The 17,878-nt window shown below is 43.6% G+C and overlaps 1 protein-coding gene across 1 annotated transcript in view; it reads left to right on the forward strand.

Moving 5' to 3' along the window:
• The first annotated feature begins 4,116 nt into the window (after positions 1 to 4,116).
• GRIP1 (glutamate receptor interacting protein 1) overlaps positions 4,117 to 17,878 on the forward strand; it is a 659,234-nt gene continuing 645,472 nt past the window's right edge. Inside the window, exon 1 of the mRNA XM_032420901.1 lies at positions 4,117 to 4,334. Coding sequence (XP_032276792.1) covers positions 4,277 to 4,334 — 58 coding nt within the window. The 5' untranslated portion in view covers positions 4,117 to 4,276. The remainder of the gene's footprint in view (positions 4,335 to 17,878) is intronic.

Here is a 17,878-nt window from a genome sequence, read left to right on the forward strand (position 1 = left end):
TGGATTCATTCTGTTTGCTTTCTGCTCTTTTCTCCCCCCAAGAAGATAAACTATCCAAGGAAGCTTCTTCTTTCATATTAAAGGTTTAAAAAAGGTTTTGCAGCTAAAAGTGAGTTAACATCTAAAAGACTCCATGGGTACTCACTAGAAGTGCCTATCAGGTGTGAAAAGAGTTTTCGAATTCACTGCATGCAATAGGAAAGAAGTGCTGGTTTTTGGTAGCGGGCTTGAAACTTTCAGGTGGCTGCTGAATATGCAGGGTGTGTGTTCGTAAAAGTCAATGCACGATTAAAAAAATATATTGTGGATGTTTTTAGGCCCTGGAGCAAATCCAAAGTAACAGCTGGGATTTTATATCTCCCAGGGGACTCCTCAAACTCCTGAAATTCAGTCCCAAGAAGTCATAACACTCTGTTGGAGTGAAGGCCCAGGAGACTGGTAGCTCACTTGTCAGAGCACAAAGGAAATGAAAGGGAAGCTGCTCTCTCTATCACACACACTTTCAATTCTTTAACAGCCTGGGTGGATCCATGTAAGCTTGAAAAGGTGATCAAACACTAAAATTAAAGCTTTGGGTTTCCAGGTTTTTTGCTCCTTTTCTATCAGGGGAGGGAGGTACTAGTAGTAAGAGAACATGTCTTTTCTTCATTTTAATTTGAAGATGATAAATAGAAGGGTAGATAAAGTGAGACCACGTTTAGAAATGGGTCCTATAGCCTCTATAATCAACTATGCACACTAACTAGTTACAATTAAATTAAACTGAATTCTGGGGGAGCCTAGGTGGCTCGGTCGCTTAAGCGTCTGGCTGTTGGTTTCAGCTCACGTCATGATCTCGGGGTTCGGGAGATCAAGCCCGGCATCGGGCTCCCCCCTCAGTGTGGAGTCTGCTGGGGATTCTCTCTCTCCCTTTGCCCACCCCCTCTGCTTGTGCATGCATGCACTCTCTCTCTCAATAAATAAACAGATAAAATCTTTGAAAAAAATAAACTGAATTCTGTAAACCCAGACTGTAAAACCATTCAAACTGCACAGATAATTTGGTTGGACAAATTTATGTTCAACAAAAGAGCACAAATTCTTTTTTTAAAGTAGGCTCCACACTCAACGTGGGGCTTGAACTCAAGACTCTGAGATTAAGAGTCACATGCTCTACCGACTGAGCCAGCCAGGCATTCCCACAAATTCTTAATGTAAGTGAACTGATGTCTAGAAACAGACATTGCATTGTAGTTGGAGTCTTTAAGAGGCATTGATTTTCAAATTTAATGAAGGAGAAAAATACTATAGCTCATATCCTACTGGCTGGTAGATATCTTCCTCATAAAGGTCCCAATAGCACTACAATTTCCTTGGAATAGATTTTTATATATAATGCTTGGAATATGAGGTGACTTCAGGCAATGGAACTAAGTTTTAAATGATTTAGTTTTTTTTTTTTTTTCTGGTTAGATATTAGCAAGTGATCTCATAGTGTCATGAAAAGGATTCATTAGGGGGTGTGGGGTGATGTGCTACACATAGCCCAAGTGAGGTTAAATACCATCATCATCAACCTTCACTGACAAGCGCTTACTGTCCCTGGATCTGGGGATGCAAGAGATAAGCCATACTTATCCCTGACAGAGCTTAGAGCCTAACTGATGACTTACATGTACATATAGAAATGATACCAGACACTGAATATTGATGAACAAATGTTTGGACAATAAGTACTTTGAGGTGGGATAGATATGAATCCAACCTTAAGAGTTTTTTGTTTTTTTTTTACCAGTCTCAGTTGTAGAATCTGTAAATAATATCTGACCCTATGTATTAAATTGATCTTCCACTACTAAACTATAATTTTCTTCTTGTATCTCTAGCCTTAGCCCAAAGTCTAACACATAGTAGGAATTTTGTCTCCCTGAGTTAAAATACTATCATTTTAACAGTTGTGAGCTGGAATTTCTTATCAACTATAATCTGCACTCATCTTAGGAGGATAATTGCACCACTGACTGTAATGTAATTATATGAGTACGATTCAATTCACACCCTAGTGTACAGGTCTTCTAGGTTATGCTTGTTAGAACAACCACATACATATAAAATGCTATATAAGATGCCATTAAAACAAAAAGCAAGTATAGCCAATGTTGTGGTCATTTCTATGTTGTCACAACCTAGGTCTTTTCCTATATACATATACCAGCTATCCTGGTTATAGCTGGGTTTGCCCTGTTCCTTTGGGGGAATCAAATCAATGACAAATGCCTTTCTCTACATAAGGTTGGTGGGACCAGATCCTGAAATAAGATTAAGACAAGAGGAAAGTATCAAGCAGTCTTCTTTATTTCAGGATGGAGGGTGAACCATTTAAGAGTAACAGGTGTGACAACGATATTTATTTTCTGGATTTTACTTCTCAAAGAGTCTGGAAAGAAGATTTGAGCAGCTCAGACTGGATTTCTATGGATAACCCCCTGGGGTGACTTGACACTGCCCTGCCTTCAGCCCTCAATTCCTTCACCTTTGAAGCTCCTGGGCCTGGGCCTCTCCTTGCCTTAGGAGAGACTGTCACTTGTCTTTGGCAGCTGGACAGTTCTGGAATGACTGCTGGCCACCCAGCCAAGGGACAGTGGCAGGAGCAAACATCTCAGCCTGATAAGACTGATTATGCAGTGGCAAGGAAAAAAAATCCTATCTTTCTGTTTTTTGTAATTACTGTATTTCTCTGGCTGTGTGATTATGTTTCCAAGAGAAGAGCGGGAGAAGCTGGCAAGAACCAGTGTCCTCAGTTTGGGAGAGAAACTGCAATTCCTTCAGAGGCCAAAATAAACTGCAGGACAGAGAGAGTCGTAACAGTGCAGTGGTCGATCCCCAACAACTCGGAACCAGTAGTTACAGCCTCAGGGGTGAAATTCTTCAGTCCACACAGACACTCAGCAGGTGAAGACATCGGTATGATCTAGTCAGGCCCCCATCTTTGAGGCAGATGGATGTCATAACCCCACAGGGCAGACAGTTGCCAAGTGTCATCTGGAAGACTGTCAGTAGCCCTTCCTAGCATTATCCTTTTGAAATCACAAGCAAGCGCCCCCCGCCCCCCAATGTCTGGGCAGAATCTTCCAGGCTACGGAAAAGCTGTCCCCCTCCCCCATATCCATTCTTCCACCGATATTCTATGAGCTTATAACAGGGAAAGAAACTAATCATAAAACCTGATCATAAAACCCTTCTTATACTTGAAGACAGCGATTAAATATTCACTTAGCCAAGGTCTCCCTGCTTCATTTAAAACAAAAGAGGTTCTCCACTCACGCCCTTCCCACTCCACCAGAAGACGTATTTCTGGAACCAGGGCTGGCCATCCCGAAAGTTGCTATTTCCCTTAGTTGAGGGCGAAGTTAGCGAATCCCTGGCTGCGAAGTCTCAACTCGGGGGAGGGGGCGACGGCCAGGGCGGGGGAGAGCGGCGAGGAGGAGGAGGGACTAGAGGGAAGGACACTGCCCCCTACTTCATCGAGGTCGTTGCCTAAGCCGCTGGAGCCGCCGGGTTGGGTTTGGGGAGGGAGGAAGTGGCGGCCGCGGCGGAGCGGCCTGGGCTCCGCACCCGCGGCTCAGTGCCAGTTCGGTACCTGGCGGGCCGGGCGCGCCTCGCAGGCCGGCCGCCCGGGGCGCGGAGGGTGTGAGCGCGCGCGCCCCCTCCGTGCCCGCTCAGCCTCGCGCGCGTCTCGGGGGAGGCTCCGCCGAGAGGCGCCCGGGGAGCCCGCAGCCTCAGTCCTACCGCCGGCGGAGCTTTGTGCGGCGGCGGCGGCGGCGGCGGCGGCTCCGAGTCCCACCTGCTGGTGGCGGAGAGACAAGGAAGGGGAAGAAGAAGAAGGAGGAGGAGGGGCAGGAGGCGGCGGCGCGAGCCCACCCCTCCCGCCGGCGCCCACCTCCCGGGGGCTCCGCAGTCCCCAGCTCTCGGCCTGCACGCGTTCCCCGCCCCCGGCCCGGCCCGGCCTCCCGTCCACGCCGCGGCGGCCGCTGCTGCAGCCCAGGCAGCCCGGCCCGGCCCGGCCGGCCCGGCAGCCGCCACCCGGAGCCGCCGGCGAGTTTGAGGCGAGCGCGGGGCGCACGGCGCCGCCTCGATGTGCCCGGGAGCCGCCTCGGCGCCCCAGCCCCGCTGAGCAGCCCCGAGCGCGCAGCGGCCGGCCCGAGAGGGCGAGCGAGAAGGCGCGGCGAGTCTCGGAGAGAGGGGGCGAGCGAGCGAGGAAGAGCGAGCCCGAGAGCGAGCGCAGGGAGCGGACACCATGCCGGGCTGGAAGAAGAATATCCCCATCTGCTTGCAGGCGGAAGAGCAGGAGAGAGGTGAGTGAGGCGACGGGGCGGGGGAAGGCAGGGAAGGGGGGTCCGGGCCAGGGGCCGCCCCCGGTGCCTCCCTCTCCCCCAGCTCCCCCCGACCTGTCCACCGGCCGACGGGGGAGGGGCGCCGCGCCCTCCGGGGCCGCGGGCGGATAGAGGCGGCGCCGCGCGAACTGGAAGAGATTTCTTTGCGGGGGGGTGGGGGGGCGGGAAGAAGGGGAAAGAGGGAGGGTGCAGCAGCAGGGAACTTTTCGCTTGGGGAAAGATTTTTCGGGGGGGGGGTTACGTAGGGGGTACTCTAGCTTCACCAGGGCCCGCTCGCACGTGGAGCCCCGAGCGCTTTTCTATGGGGTGGGTGCTGGTGGGGGGTCCTGCAGTGTTTTAAGTGACTTTTCAAACTTTCCTTCTCCCGCGGCCGCCTTCGCGGTGTCCCCGCCTCTGGCTGGGCTTCGATGGTGCTACGGTGCCCAAAGTTGCTGGAGATTCAGTGAGGAGGAGGAGCAGGAGGAGGAAGAGCTTGGGGGCGGGATGTGAGCGCTGCCGCAGGTCTCCGGAGGGGGAGGGGAGGAGGGGGAATGCTGTCCCTAGGCTGAGGGTCTGGGGCTGGGAGTGATGCCTGGGAGATGAGTTATGCCCTAGCGCAGTTCCCGCTGTCAAGTTAATACCGCAGGACTGCGGGCTTTTCATAATTACTGTCTATTTTCTTTTGTAAAGGCGGCTGTCCATGCCAGGTTGCTTGTAGACCTTTTGTGCTTCTGCCTGACAAAGTGTGCTGGGCACGTTGCTTCTAAGTGACTCGAGGAGAGGAAAGTTGAAGGCCCTTTGCACCTCAAAGTCTTGGTTCTGTTGAGGTCATGCCATGCTGTTTGGATTGTGCTGAGGTTGGCCAGGGAGTTCAGCTCGGTAACCTGGATATGATGTATTGAGTGCACCAGAATTTCCTATACAGGCCCCCCGGGGCTAAAGAGGTGTGCGCCGTGGCTGTGCTAGCATCCAGAGGGACCCTGGCTAGCAAGGGCCCCCAGGGTTTATTACCCCGCTCCTCCCACCCCTGCCGGCCCTGGCTTCGAGGAAGACGCTTTAGAATTGGATGTGTTTCAGGATGCTGGGTCCGCATGGGCTGTGGCAGCAGTCGGCGCTGAGGTTAAACGGTGCTCTGTGGGTGGGTGAGTGAGGAAAGGAGGAGGAGGCAAATCTGGTGTGTGGAGAAGGCAGAGTTGTCAGGGGAGCTTAAATTTCAGCAGCTCGATGGGTTGGTATGGAGGGTGGTTTGGTTATTGGGCATGCCAAAAGTTTCAGGCTTTTGAAATAATGCTTATTACTGAAGAGCCAATGTACGATTTCCAGTTTTTCTCTAGGTGGCACAACCTGTCTTTGGTTTATATCCTGTTTAATGACTCAGGGAATTCATCCCTTTTTAACCACTTCCTTATTAGATATGTGCATTCATTTTCCAGCACTCTTTCTGGCAGGGGACCTTATGTTTACCCACTCAAAAGGCACCCCTGCTTTAGAAATGCCCCTGCTTTTCCCTTTAGTAAATCATATCTTAAAAGTTGCAAATAGTGGTACCAATAATTTGTACCCAGGTAAAAGCACTAAATGAAAGCATTCTGTCAAGCATGGAGTATCTGTCCTATCAACTAAATGTCACGATGAACTTGGTACTAAATGGATCTGTTTGCTAAAAAAAACATTGCAGTACTGCCAACAAGTTTTATCTGAATGCTGAAATGGGTAGATTTTTGGATTGTGACAAAATGTACTTGTATGTCTTTTAGAAATATATGGTAACTTTGAAAGATGATCACCTAATCTGCTTGGTGGAGATAAGACTGAATTTCCTCCAGAATATAAAAATCTGAATCAGAAATTGGGTATTCTACTTTATCTTTTCCAATAGGAGAAACAGGGATGTTTGTCACTTGGTGTCTTTTTACACCTTAAGGATTTCTTCTTGCTTATATTATGTGATGCTTTCTAATTAGTATTGTTTCCGATTTGATTGTCGCATTTCTTTTTGAGGTCCTGATTCATTGGGGATGCACAAATATATGTGGTTTCTTTCTTTTAAAATCTCCTACCTGGTGTTTGTGTTTCAGTTGTGTGTGTATGTGTGCACATGTAACCATACATATTTAAATTAACTGAGCTGCTGCATGATTTTTAATGCATATGTCAAAGGACACTGCTTGTAATTGGCTTATTTTTTTGGGTGAATATTATTGTAATGAGCAATGTTTTCTATTTGCATTTGTAATCAGCTTGTATTTAGTTTTTTTTCCCCTTGGAATTTATAACTTTAAATGGTTCAAATAGTTTTGAATTAGTTCTTGTTAAATATAAACAAAAATATTGAACTATCAGGTTGGTCAGGAAAATAATGAACATAGAGGGAATAAATGCATTTTAAATTTTGTCTAGGGATAAGATTGGCTAAAATTCCAATTTCTAATGTCTTATCATTAAATTCTAAGGTTGGTTGTGCTCATATAACCATTGCTTTTTCCACATTCCCCTCCCCCCCCCCCACTGCAATTTACATTTAAACATTCAAAAACCCATTATGGAGACCACTCTAGCATAACATTTTTTCATGTAGATTTTGTTTAGGGAAATCTCTTCCTGAAACTTAATGCAAATTAATACAGACTGCTGCTTCATTAAGGACCACATATTTGAACAAGCATTTCTTAACATTATTCTTTAAAAAAAAATGCTAATCTCAACTCAAAGATTTAGGGAAACTGCCTTCTTAGTATTATCACATACAAAGAGAGAGTTGGCCAATCTGTATAATTTCATGCCATACCTACACACCATTCATAACTTGGGTTCATCTTGAAGGCTTCTGTCAGGATGATATTGAGTGAACTATTGCTACTGCATGCAGTACTGAGCAGAGAAACTGTAACATATGGGTTGTTGCAGTTAATGCAGTCACTTCCAAATGACATGTTAAGATTCACCCACATACAATGACATACTATTTAAATTCAGGACACATTTCTCTGTCTTCCCCCTCCCCCGATTTTCTGCTTGAGCTGATAAACCCAATCCATTTAGAAGTCACCTAATGCACTTTTGGGTAAATGTTTTAGGAGAAGAGAAATTATTCTGTAAACTGTTTACTATCCCACTCGAATTAAATTAAGTAATGTATTAGTTGTTTTAATCTGCTTATTAGTTTATCATGTGTAATAGAAATATAGCTGTTAAGGAAAATCTCAGTAATTAATGATGCTTCCTTTGCCTTGTAGCTTTCCTTCTGATTTCCGTGGCTTTGGTTAGTAAATGTTCGTGTGTGTATGTGTGTGTGTATTCAACAGGGGAAAATGTATGCATTTTGTATAGCTCCCTTTCTCCTTGTGTTTCTGTTCTTAAGTTTTGGAGGTACACAAGTAAACTTGAGAACTTCCCTTTGGACTTCTGTAGAAATTATCATATCTGGGGGTTTGCTTCTGTTTTGTTGACTGAGTATTTGGATCTCTTTAGATACAAAGAATTTAGGTTTTATAAAATATCTATGAGAAAGCACAGGGGCTTAAGTAGCGTGCCTTTATTATATCTTTGGTCCGTTTCATTTTCCACACCTCAGATCTGGTGACCCTATTCTACACAACCTACTTATCAAAAATTCCAGTTTGAAATTTGACTTTTGACTGGGGAGTGCTGTGGGGAAAAGAGAAGAAATCAGAATGCATGGAGAGTCTGCTATGCGTTGGGCATGGTGTTGGACACTTCACATGCATTATTTGGTATAAGCCTTACCACATGCTTGTAAGGTAGGTATTATTATTTCCCCTGACAGATGAAGAAACTGATGCTCACGGGATGAAAAAAAAATGCCTAAAGTTAAAAAGCCAAGCCTTAGGGTACCAGTTTCTAAAGAGATAATGCAAAAAAAGAAGTTAAGTTACATTTCTTGAGATGAAATTTTTAGCATTATATATGTACACATACACACACACACATAGATAAAACATGGATTTTTTTGGACCTAATTCTTTCATCAAGAATTCATCAGAAGAGTTTTAGTTATATATAGTGAGACAAAGCTTCCAAAGTATATTTTGGGCTTTTGACAAACTGACCAGATGGGTTTATTAACTCTAACAATAAGGATTAAAATGTCAACATATTTTTAAGGAGAATTATTTGACTACACTTAAAGACAGTCATTTAAGAGAATGGCTTTTCCACCAAAGATTTGATATATATAATTCCATAGTTTTCCTTCTTTTCAAAGAGTATTTGCCATGAAGGCAAGAATGAACAAGAATCAGGTATTTTTCCTCACTGCTATGAACTGGGAAACTACTGTATCGTTAATAGCCATTGTGCATTTGCTCTTTTGCCAACATTTTATTTAATTAACGCTATCCCTCTGAACTCTCAGCCTAGCTATCTATCAGAAGGCCCAGTAGCCAAACAAAGGGACTTCAGGTAATGCTTTCTTCTGCAGTAACCTGACTGGTTTTTTTCACCAAGAAAAAGAAGTATCAACTGAAGCTGGTAAAGGATATTGAGAATTGAACATCATATTGAGAACTGAATATTGAGAATTGAATTATAGCTGTTAGAGTAAATGTTGCATGATGGCTGATGGTTTAAGGCATTTAGGATCTGATCAGCTTATTTTCACTTAAATTATAATGGCAGTTTAGTAATACAAAATACAAAAGTATAGTAATACAAAGTAACATGTCTAAGAGAACGATATTCAAATGTAAAAACAAACCCTGGGTTTGAATCTCTTGTTTTATCTTTTATTGAAGTATATTTCTTTATAAATTCCAAGGTTGCTTAAACATAAATATAAAAACCTATCAATACAAATTTCCTTATTCAAGAAACCTACTTGTTTAGGCATGTGAGTGACCAAAGGGTACTGTCAGTTTTATGGGAAAGTTAATGTTCTTTAAATATTTCTGCCAATTAAAATGCACCTGATTGAATTTCTTACCGCCTTTCATTTCAACAGTAATTAAACTTTAAGCAGCAAATCAGGTGTTGAAAAGAATGTGAAGACAGGGTTAGTATCCTAGCTGGATTCCTTAGCTCTGCCCAGCAATGTGGTGGACAGCAAGGTACTTGAAGTCAAACAACAGTGGGTTTAAATCCCTTCAGCACTTCCTAGCTCTGTGGTCTTAAAGTTAAAACTTAAAAGTTCTCTAAGCCCTTGTATTCTCTTCTTGAAGATGAGGACAAATAACATCTACCTCATGGGAGGATTAAATGAAATTAACAAATGTGGAATTTATGACAGTACCTTTCGTGTAGTTCTGGGCTCAGTAAGAGCAACTCATTATTTTTATGATATCTTGATATAAATCTGTAAACTTAACACCTCAAGGTGTCCTGCTGATGAAATGATGAATTTTTATTCTCTAAAAACTTCATAAACTAGTAAAAAAAAAAGTCCAGCATTTTGTGATGTGAAAATCTGCACTAAAACACAGAATGTTAGGAAGGTGAGATTGTTGATATATTCTAGTCTGGCTGACATGAAGATGAAGAAACTCTGAAGGCCACTCTTTTCATACATTCAGCAAACTTTTATTAACCACTAACTGCCATGATGGGTACGGGGGATGAGAAAATCATGGTTTCCATGTTCAAGGAGATTATTATATATAGTTAGGGAGTCATGGATTTGACAAATAACTCAGTACAGCCTCTCTTCTGTAAAGATTAGTGCCGAGGGAGCAGAGAAGAGGGATTGACTTTGCTGAGGAGGTGGTACAGAGGAAGTGTTAAAAGACTTGAAGGAAGGAGTGGAACTTAGAAGGTTGGGCAGGGATGTGAGGGTAGAAATTTCAGGCAACGGGCATGGCATGATCCAAAGCATTGTAGAATAAAATATGCCAGGAACCCCTATTGGTTTCATAAGGGGCTTAAGTGTAGAATATGACCATACATATGGAGTGTAGGATATGAAATGCATTTCCCCATGAGGTAGGGGAGCTGGGTGGAGAAGATGAGACTAGAGAGGGCCAGATTTGGAAGGACTTTATATGTCAGATTGAAGAGTTCAGATTGTCTCCATCAGGTTTGGGTTAAGTAAAGGATTTCTGATAGAGAAGTGCAGGGATCAGATTTATATCTTGGAAAGATCACCCTGGAGGCAAGGAGAAAATATTGGAAAAGGGAGGGACTGGAAGGGATGGGGTCACTAGGAGGCTATGCCCTGTTTCAGGCCATGCAGAGATACTCCGGAGGAGGATTTGGTACGCAAGTAAATGTGGGAAACTCCGTGGGGGCAAGGTGGGGGGCGGTGTAGGTCTCTGGTTTAGATCGTGATTAGAATCAGAGTCGTGTCTTAAAACCCAGTGCCTTGATACAGAGGCTGGTATTCTTTCTACCTCATATTGCCTTTATTTCCTCTTCACCAAGTTTAAGTAGGGAAAAAATGTAAACGTGATCTGATAGAACAATGTGAAAATAGAGGACTACCAAAGTGATTGGATCATGGTGATAGCTTAATGCGCACTAGTTTTTTTTTTTTTAAATTATGTAAAATTCACATATTGTCTAATCCTAAAGGAAAAATAATTATTATTCTGTGCATTAATCCTCTATAACTAATACGGAATTTTAAGTGATTTTTTTTTTTAATTGAAAGAGAAAAGTGGTAGTTACTATGTTGTGGAAATGTCTTTCCTAGTAATAGAATTGGGTGGGGTTTTTAATATTATTGTTTTCTGAAAACAGCTAAATGCTCTGTGAATAAAGTTTAAAAATGGTGAAATCAGAGGGGGAGATGAACCATGAGAGACTATGGACTCTGAGAAACAAACTGAGAGTTTTAGAGGGGAGGCGGGTGGGGGGATGGGTTAGCCTGGGGATGGGTATTAAAGAGGGCACGTACTGAATGGAGCACTGGGTGTTATACGCAAACAATTAATCATGGAACACTACATCAAAAACTAATGATATAATGTATGGTGATTAACATAACATAATAAAGGAAAAAAATGCTTCTTATATGGGACTCAAAATTAGAAAACTGGGGTTCAGATCCTCTCTTAGCCATATTCCTGATTGTTTGGCCTAGACACAGACTCCCCTCTGAACCTCCCTTTTCTCATCTCTGAAGGTAGGATGGTTCTTGGCATACACGTGTCCTGGGGTTATGTTATGGGGGTAAAAGCTGTTATATTACAAAGGGGAGAAGTAAAAAGTAAAAATCTTAATTCTCAGGGCACCTTGTTGGCTTGGTTGGTAAAGCATGTGACTCTTGATCTTAGGCTTGTAAGTTCGAGCCCCCAGTTGGGTATTGAGATTACTTAAAAATAAAAAATATCTTTAAAAAAATTTTAATTCTCAGTCTTCCAAAATGAAGTTCGGCTATGTTTTGAGGTTTCTCCATTAGGCTCCCATTTGTTACAAAACAACTCAAATGATGCAACTAAATGACAACACATACAAAGCTGCACAGTCAAGACAACCTCTTTCCTGACTGCCCTTGGAAAAGTCCAGCTCAGATGCCAAGTAGACCTGGCCACCTGTGCCCTGTTGTTGGGTTTCTGCCTCTCTCCAGTCCGGGCTTCTGATCTCAACCCAGTATTCAAGGGACCATTACTTCTCAAATTGAAATCATGTATGGAACCTTTTTACGGGAGAAAAAAATGTCTTGCAAATCTCTACTGCTGACCTCATTTTTATTATGCTACTTAAATATGTACTAACCTAAAACTAGGTGTAAACTCCTGATGCTTATAGCTCTGGTACAACCACAGAACCAAAATGAATTTTACAGATGAAATGCAAACAAAACTACTAAAAAATCAATAACTTTCAAATTAACGACATCTATTTCATGTGACTTGATATTGTTTGCCTGAAACTAAATTCGCTCTTGGAGTGTGGATATGGTGCTTGCTGCTGTGGAAAGTAAACTGTCACATGCTGCTTTGGAAAGTTATATCATCACTTTTTTTTTTTCCTGGCTGAACTCCTTTGGAACCTTGGTTTTAACAATCTGTTGTCACTTGGTCTTTCCTAGGCATGAACACATCATTTACACGTGAAGTCCTCCATTCTTATTGGTCTGTTTTGCATCAAAGTGATCCTAAATACAAAACCCAGTGTTGGCATTGCAGTTGGTAGCAGTGTTAGGCTGCATGCTGATCTACTTTAGTGCTTCTTTTTTTTTTTTTTTTTTTTAAAGACTTATTTATTTGAGAGAGACAGCGCCTGCGCAGAAGTGGGTGGAAGGGTGGAGGGAGAGAGAGAGAGAGTGCTGATCTCATGACCCTGAGATCATGACCTGAGCCGAAGCCAAGAATCATACACTTAACCACCTGAGCCACCCAGGCACCCCCTACATTAGTGCTTCTTACACTATTCCTGGTGAAGGGCTCTTTTTATCCCAGTCTGATATATGGTCCAGTATAGCCCTGTCAGCGTGCTGTGTCTCACCTGAGTCATCTGAGTCTGACCACACCAGTATTTGTCTATACCCCGTTCAGTGAGATGAGGTCATTAATCCCAGACTTGGATGTTGGGGCAGTGCCAGATTGCTATATGAATTTCTGAACACCTGTCTTCATTTTTAGTATTTATATAAACATGGACAAGTAATAAACAGTTTCCTGATTGACACTGACAACAGACCACACTTCGAATAGTACTGGTTTTGAATATGTTTATGTAGCTGGGGTGAGGGAGGAGGGTTCAGAAGGATGGAAGAAAGGTGTGTGTGTAAAAATGTACACGCTAGTTTTAAGATATACAAATGACACGATTTATTTTCTATAGCTGCTCGCACCTTGCCTTTGAGATCCCATTCATATTGAAGTTGGAAAACATCTGGTCTTATTAATTAAGAGCATATTAGTCTTTAGTTTAAAAACTCTTTGGTCATTGCTCTCATTTCTCAAGGGTTTTCTCTTCTCTCATTCTCTGAAGGGGAAAACTTAGTATCTTCATGGCACTGGGTGAAGGGCATTTTATTCATTGTCTGACCCTCACTGCATCCACTGCTCTGGACTTGGCATGCTTGGTGACTGGGCGTTGTGCCCTGGTCCCCACTGAAATGAGACTGTTCCCGTTTGGTCTTTGAATGTCATCCTGGCAGCTGATTTGGACTTCCTGGACCTTGCCATTGTGCCTACTTGTGAGATCCTTGTAGCCTGTGCCCTTCTTGTCAAAACCAGGCCTTTTCCTAGGTACCAGTCCTGTCAGGATTTCTGCATCCCTCCTGGGAGCCAGCAAGCACTTAACTCCTCCCTTGAATCACGATGGAGTTTGTGGGATCTTGGGAGGCGCCCTCAGCTGCACCTGTCCTACAGCACCTTCTGCAGATCTCACCATTGTATTGCTCCAGTAGCGTGATGGGTGCTGCCTGTGCCACATACCCAGCATGCTAGGTGGTGAGGGTCATTGGCCAAAGTGCACCAGTGCCCGCAGAGCTATCCAGGTGTTAGTTTTTCTCTCCTTTTGCACTTGTCAAGGAGTGTTGAATCCTTGCAGAGTATTGGACCCTTATATCTGATCATTTGTCCCCCTGCCCCTTCCTGTTTTTTTCCATTCTCTGCTGTACCAGCTATCGGCAGTGGCTTTGGTGCCTTGAAAACTTAAAACTGGAAGGGACAAGAGTCAGAGGGTGAGTGAATGATCCCAGGGAAGAGTCCTGTTCCTATTTTAGATGGGCATCTTTCCCTAAGATCTGAATGTCAGAGAAGAAAGAAACAAACAGCCCAGAGATGATGTAGCTCGAAGCTGGTGAGTAACTTTGACCAGTACCTTGGTCTCCCTGGGATGCACACCTCTCTCACTTAATAGCTTTACTAGAAATCTGCCCTTTGTGTTGCATCCGCAAATGTGTGAACATGAGAACTGACATATTTCTTCTCACGACTGGGAGTGTAATGGCAATGTGCATTAGCTATTAGATATTGATGTGTTTTAGAGGTTTATTTTGTATTTTGAATAAAGATGTTTGGAAGAGATCACTATATACTTAAGACTTCTTGTATGAACTGATGTTAGAATTATTATTTTACTAAGTGTTTATTTTGTTTTCACAGTTGTTGAATATAGCAGACAATATGAAAATTCGATACAGAGTTTGACAGCATAAAATTAGTAGTTTGTCTGTTTTTTAGGTACAGTTAATCATTTGAGAAAAAGTTAAGGTATATAGATTTTGCCTTTTAGTACATTAAACAACAACAAAACTGTAGAAGATAACAGGTGAATATTCAGATAATAATGTATTTATTTGTTTGTTTATTCTGATATATAATCTGTGAATAGTTTTCCTTGTTGATATCTTCTGACGTCAAGTATTTATATCTCCTATTACTGATATTCATAAATTCTGTGACAAAGATTGAGCAGAGTACGCTAACATGCTCGTGAAGTCACACTTCGACAGTCAGAAGGATTTCTACATTGCCCTTTCCAGAAGTGTCAGGATTGTTGACTAAAAGCGAATGGCATCTAAAATTAGATTTTTCAGACGAATTCAAGTGTTTCTTTTTAAATGTATAATTTTCTAGTATGTGCAGAGCACATTTTCATTAAATGAAAACCTTGAACAAGGCAATATAAATTTAGTTTTTTTGTTACTGTTTCACTTTTTTCCCCCTATAATTTTAGTTAGGAGAATGAAAATTTGCCAGGCTAGAATCAGACACCTGTAGAGTTGCTGCATCTGCTGAGAAAGCACCTCATCAGGCTTTGTTCGTGTACTTGAACTGATATATAATGCCTCTGTGTATGTGTGTGTGTGTGTGTGTGTGTATGAAAGCCCTACCAATGAAGAGTAGTCTTGTTTTCTCATCAACAGTATATAATATTATTGGGTGTCATCTGGGCTCTCCATTCAATGACTTCATTTACTCAAAACCCCACCCTTTCAGTCTCTACTCATCATATTGAAAAAGGAAGGAGGACAGTGTCTTAGCCTTCTTGGGATTTCATAAAATACCACAGACTGGGTGGAGGTAGAGGGGGCGGAGAGAACTCTCTACTGTCTCTTCATATAAGGACACTAATCCTGTGTGATCGGGGCCCCACTCTTATGATGTCATTTAACCTTACTTCCTTAGAGGCCCCATCTCCAGGTACAGCCATGCTGCGGGGGAAGGGCTTCAACACAGGGACATAGACGTTCAGTCCATAACAGGCAGGAACGGAAAATTAGTCCATGGTTTATATCACGTTCCTATACATTTCATCTTTCAGCATCTGGAAACTGCTCCTTTGGAACAGAAGGGGATGTACTTAAAAGATGGTTTTAAAATGCAGCCTCCAAAGTTTCTGACAGTTTTCCCATTGAGTGTCTGTGTCCCCTGCGTTTGAATCTGGGCAGGCGTGTGGCTGCTTTAGCCAGTAGGGTCTGCTGGACCTGATGCCGTGTGCCTTCTGAGGCTGGGGTTCAACAGACGAGACAGCTTCCCCCTTGTTGGATGCAACACTTGTGTTTGGAGCTCTGAGCCACCACCTGGCTCTCCTGCTTCTAAAGGGGATGTGAGTTCCATTGGAGAGGCCACATGTAGGTGCTCTGGTTGGCAATCCTGGTCTCAGTCTTCCCAGCATGGGTGCCAGACATGTGCGTAAATGAGCCTTTAGGTAATTTCAGCCCTCAGTCGTTGAGTGCTCTGGCCTCCCCGTATTCCTAGCTGGGGCCCCAGAGCAGCATGGAATCGATGCAGGCCATTTTCTCTGTGTCATGTCTGAATTCCTGACCTACAGACGCTATCAGCATAATTAAATGGTTCTTAAAAAGCAGCTAAGTTTCGGGGTAGTTTGTGACCTGGCAATAGTAAGTGGAACAGGTGCTGTATGGCCCCTTTTTGGATCCCTGACCTCCTGTTCTATTGCACTCCCTGGAACTCATTGTTTATCATCAGCAAAATCCTTTATATCCTCAGCCTCCTCCGTGAACTTCCCCTTCCCTTTCTTGGTCTGACTGATGCGTGGCCCTCCGTCAGGGCATTTCTTCCTTTGTAGTCTTTCACATTCTCCTGGAGGAGGGGTAGGTCTTTTTTGTTCTTCTTTGCTATTTCCCATCTGTTGTCCTTCCCTCCTTTCTAAAAATGCCTCATTTTGAATCTCATGCCATTGCAGTCTACAAGCCACTTCTCCCTGCTCTCAGCACTTGTCTGCGGCGGGTGACCATTTTCACTGCTGGCTCTCTGCCACTTGCCCCGTATTATTTCTGTCACAATTCTTCTGAGTTCAGTATTTGTATACGTTGTCCCTCCAGTTTCTTGGTTTCTCTGTCCTGTGTCTTTCCTCTTTCAGTGGTCATATCCACCACTGCTCGCTTCTGGGGCCACATCTTCGACCGGCAGTTCTCAAAGTGAGGTCCAGTGGCCTCTGGGGGCTGCACTTTCAGAGAGTCTGTGAGGCCAAAACTAGGTCCACGATAACACGAAGACATTATTTGCCTTTTAATTTCCTTGTCTTGAGGGTGCACAGTGTCATTTTCCAGAAGCTGCACGATGCGATGAACATTTTCATTTTGGCGGCTAATGGAATGCATGCTTGCATATTCTTGTGCTTAAAAATTCCCTGTTCTAATATTGATAGGTAGATACTAGTAGACATAACTCGCATAACCAAAACCTTTTTGGGACACTCACTCGTTTCTCGGAATGTAAAACCATCCAGAGACCAGCATGTTTGAGACTAGCTGCCCTAAAACATGTCCTTAACCATGACTGCCACCCCGCCACCCGTTACCTCATTTTCAGGCATCCTGCTCTCCACATGGCACCTGTCTTTCCCCTACTGTCAATCCCAGTAGGACCTAAAATCCGTTGACTCTTCCCTCTTTATGCGTACTAGCCACGCCCCTCTCGTGTCCTCATTTCCCTTCTTCCTAACTTAAATTCCTCTTACATCATATAACCAGTCTCTTAGGTGGATCCACATCCCTCTCTCATTTTGTAGAGCTCATCTGGAAAACCTGGTTCAGCTCCACTCGCTGCCACTCTGGTTTCTTCCTGTGCCATTTAATGTGGTTGGAGAAGAACACTCCGTCAGGCTGACTGGTTTCACTTTAATTTGGGATCACTAATCCCTAGTGGGCCTTTCGTGCTGCCAGTTTATCAGGCTGCATTTTCTTGGTCAGTTCATTCATGCCTCTGCCCGCCTAGATGACTGATGCCTCCTCATCTTCCCTGTTTCCTCGAGTCTTCAACACCTCCTCTTCTATTCTCACCTCAGCTGACAACTTTGCTTCCTACTCCTATTTCACTTAGAAAATAGAAGCAGTTAGAAGAGAATTTCTGTCTGTGTCTCTGCCCATATATTCTGTCTTCACTCCTGTTACTATGGTTGAACTCTGTGCTCCGATGCAAGACCAGCGCTCACCTTGTGCACAGGATCCCATTCCCTCTTGCCCACTCGAGGACATGGCTCCAGCATATTCTCCCCTCTCTCCAGCATTATCAGTGTCCCTCTCTACTGAATTATTGCCATTCCACATACATCCGTGATGTTATTTCACCTACTTTTTCACCTCTTTTCACTCTCAATCCCTCCAGTTGCCACTACAATTTTCTCCTCCCCTTAATAGCAAAATCCCTTGA

This window comes from Phoca vitulina, unplaced genomic scaffold, assembly GCF_004348235.1.
Source record: "Phoca vitulina isolate PV1807 unplaced genomic scaffold, GSC_HSeal_1.0 scaffold23, whole genome shotgun sequence".
Lineage (NCBI taxonomy): Eukaryota > Metazoa > Chordata > Mammalia > Carnivora > Phocidae > Phoca > Phoca vitulina.